We start from the raw sequence: 2571 nt of genomic DNA on the forward strand, positions 1-2571 counted from the left end.
ATTAATTAAAATTAAACTTTTATTATAAACAATTCATTGAATTCAGGGACTAGATAAAAACAATCTTTGTTACTATTGGGCCATGGGGTACGAATCACAAGAGAGAGAACGCAAAGAAGACTCGTAGGTGAAGAAGATATACGATAAAGAAAAATATAAAATCTGGCCACAGAAATAAAAGAAGGAAATTAGCACATCAAAAGATGGCTCACATTTCTTTTATCACAAAGAGGGGTAGGAATGCTAGATAACCTATTTTTTTAGCTAATATTTTTAAAATTATTTTATTTATTTTAAATTTTAATATTTATATTATAAATTTTTTATTTTAAATTAAACTTTTAATCTTAAACTCTAAATTAAAAATTTTAAATTCTAAAATCTCAAAAAAAAGAAATTTTTAGAATTTTTAAAAAGATTGGGTAATGTTGATTAATTAAAAATTAGTTTTTTATATTTTTCTAAGGAATAAACTAGGAATTTAACTAAAAAATTTAAAAATAAAAAATACACCAAATAGACAATAAATTAACTAATTGTTTTTTAACAGACATCCTAATTGAATTTTCTTTTTGAAAAAAAAAATTGTATGCATTTACTGTGGTATATTAAAATTTTAATTTTCATTTCAAAATTTAGTCTAAGCTGTATACTTTTTATATTACCATCCAAAAATTTTGGACCTATAATTTTATTAATCAGTGTTATAAAACACCTGTTGAAAATAATGATGTACTCTCCTAATTCCATTTTGTTATCCAAACAAACAACTTAAGATACATTTACTTATCATTCTAAAACAAACTTTTTTTTCTTTATATGGTATTTACAAATTAAGAAAATATTTTTAAAAAATTATTTATTATTATTATTATATGTTTGTATTGATTTGTAAAAGATAATGACATCATTAAAATGAGAGTGTTAATATTTATTTTTTATTTAAAATTATTATTATTAATTAGAAAAATAATGAATACTATTCAGTCAAAAAAAAATTTCCCTTTCCCTCTTCCTTTCCCTCCCCATCGCAGCCCTCTTCCCTCTCCCTCCCTTTCATATCATCTCATCTCATTTCTGCAACGAAGAAGAACAAAAATCTGATACCTCAAAATCCCATCCCTTCAAAGCAACCACAAACCAAAACTTTCGATTCTCTCTCTCTTTCTCTCAGATCAGAGAAGAACAGAACGAGAATCTGAGAAGAAGAAGAAGGAGGAATAATGGATCTAGCACCAGAGGAGCTGCAATTCCTGAACATTCCAGAAATCTTGAGAGAATCAATCTCAATTCCGAAGAGATCACCGAAGACATTCTATCTCATAACCCTAACCCTAATTTTCCCTCTCTCATTCGCAATCCTCGCACACTCACTCTTCACACACCCACTCCTCGCTCAGCTCCAGAACCCTTATCAGGATTCTGACCAAGCTAACCATGAATGGACCCTTCTCCTCACAATCCAGTTCTGCTACCTTCTCTTCCTCTTCGCCTTCTCTCTCCTCTCCACCGCCGCCGTCGTCTTCACCGTCGCTTCCCTCTACACCAACAAAGCTGTCTCCTTTTCCTCCACCATCTCCGCAATCCCCAAAGTCTTCAAGCGTTTGTTCATCACTTACCTCTGGGTCACGCTTTTGATGTTCATCTATAACTTTGTCTTCGTGATTTCCTTGGTTTTGCTTATTATAGCAATTGATACACAGAACTCGTTTCTGCTGTTTTTCGCGGTTATTGTGATCCTTTTATTGTTTCTCGTTGCTCATGTGTATATTACTGCGTTATGGCATTTGGCTAGTGTTGTGTCGGTGCTGGAACCGATTTATGGTATTGCTGCTATGAAGAAGAGCTATGAGTTGTTGAAGGGTAGGATCAAGTATGCTGCGGTTTTGGTTTCTGCTTACTTGGTTGTATGTGGCATAATCGGTGGGGTGTTCAGTGGGGTGGTAGTGCACGGTGGAGATAGCTATGGGGTCTTTACTAGGATTGTGGTTGGTGGATTCTTGGTGGGTGTGTTGGTCATTGTGAATTTGGTGGGATTGTTGGCGCAGAGCGTTTTCTACTATGTTTGCAAGAGTTACCATCACCAAGGGATTGATAAGAGTGCTTTACATGATCATCTTGGTGGATACCTTGGAGAGTATGTGCCTCTCAAGAGCAGCATTCAAATGGAGAATCTGGATGTATGATCAAAGGAAAAGAAATTTGGGGGGTTTGTAAGTGGATTTTTTCTTTTTCTTCTTTTTTTAATGTAATTGATGGAATAGTGTAATACATTTGGAAAGAAACACAAATGGTATTGGTAGATTGTAATTTGAATTGTGATATTGTGTTCTGTTGTGCGTGCTTCTATCTGTTCCTTTATATGATCTGCATTAGCAAATTCTTGTTTAGCTGTGGCTTAGTAGAGTTTTCTTTGTTGCTGGATATTTATATTGTGGTGGTATTGACTCATTGTTCTGACCAAAATGGAAGGTATTCAATTGTCATTAGATGAAGAACCTATCTGCCTTTGTAATTCCTTCAATGATCGAGTTTGTTTCAAGGTTGTGGTAATGTTTGTAGCAAAAAAGT

General features: G+C 33.4%; 1 protein-coding gene across 1 annotated transcript; it reads left to right on the forward strand.

Moving 5' to 3' along the window:
• The first annotated feature begins 1059 nt into the window (after nucleotides 1-1059).
• LOC107481642 (uncharacterized) lies at nucleotides 1060-2332 on the forward strand. Its single transcript, XM_016101925.3, has one exon. It carries the CDS (start codon nucleotides 1224-1226, stop codon nucleotides 2184-2186), a length of 963 nt encoding a protein of 320 aa, XP_015957411.1. The 5' UTR covers nucleotides 1060-1223; the 3' UTR covers nucleotides 2187-2332.
• Nucleotides 2333-2571: the final 239 nt, after the last annotated feature.

This window comes from Arachis duranensis, chromosome 3 (assembly GCF_000817695.3).
Source record: "Arachis duranensis cultivar V14167 chromosome 3, aradu.V14167.gnm2.J7QH, whole genome shotgun sequence".
NCBI classification, from domain to species: Eukaryota; Viridiplantae; Streptophyta; class Magnoliopsida; order Fabales; family Fabaceae; genus Arachis; species Arachis duranensis.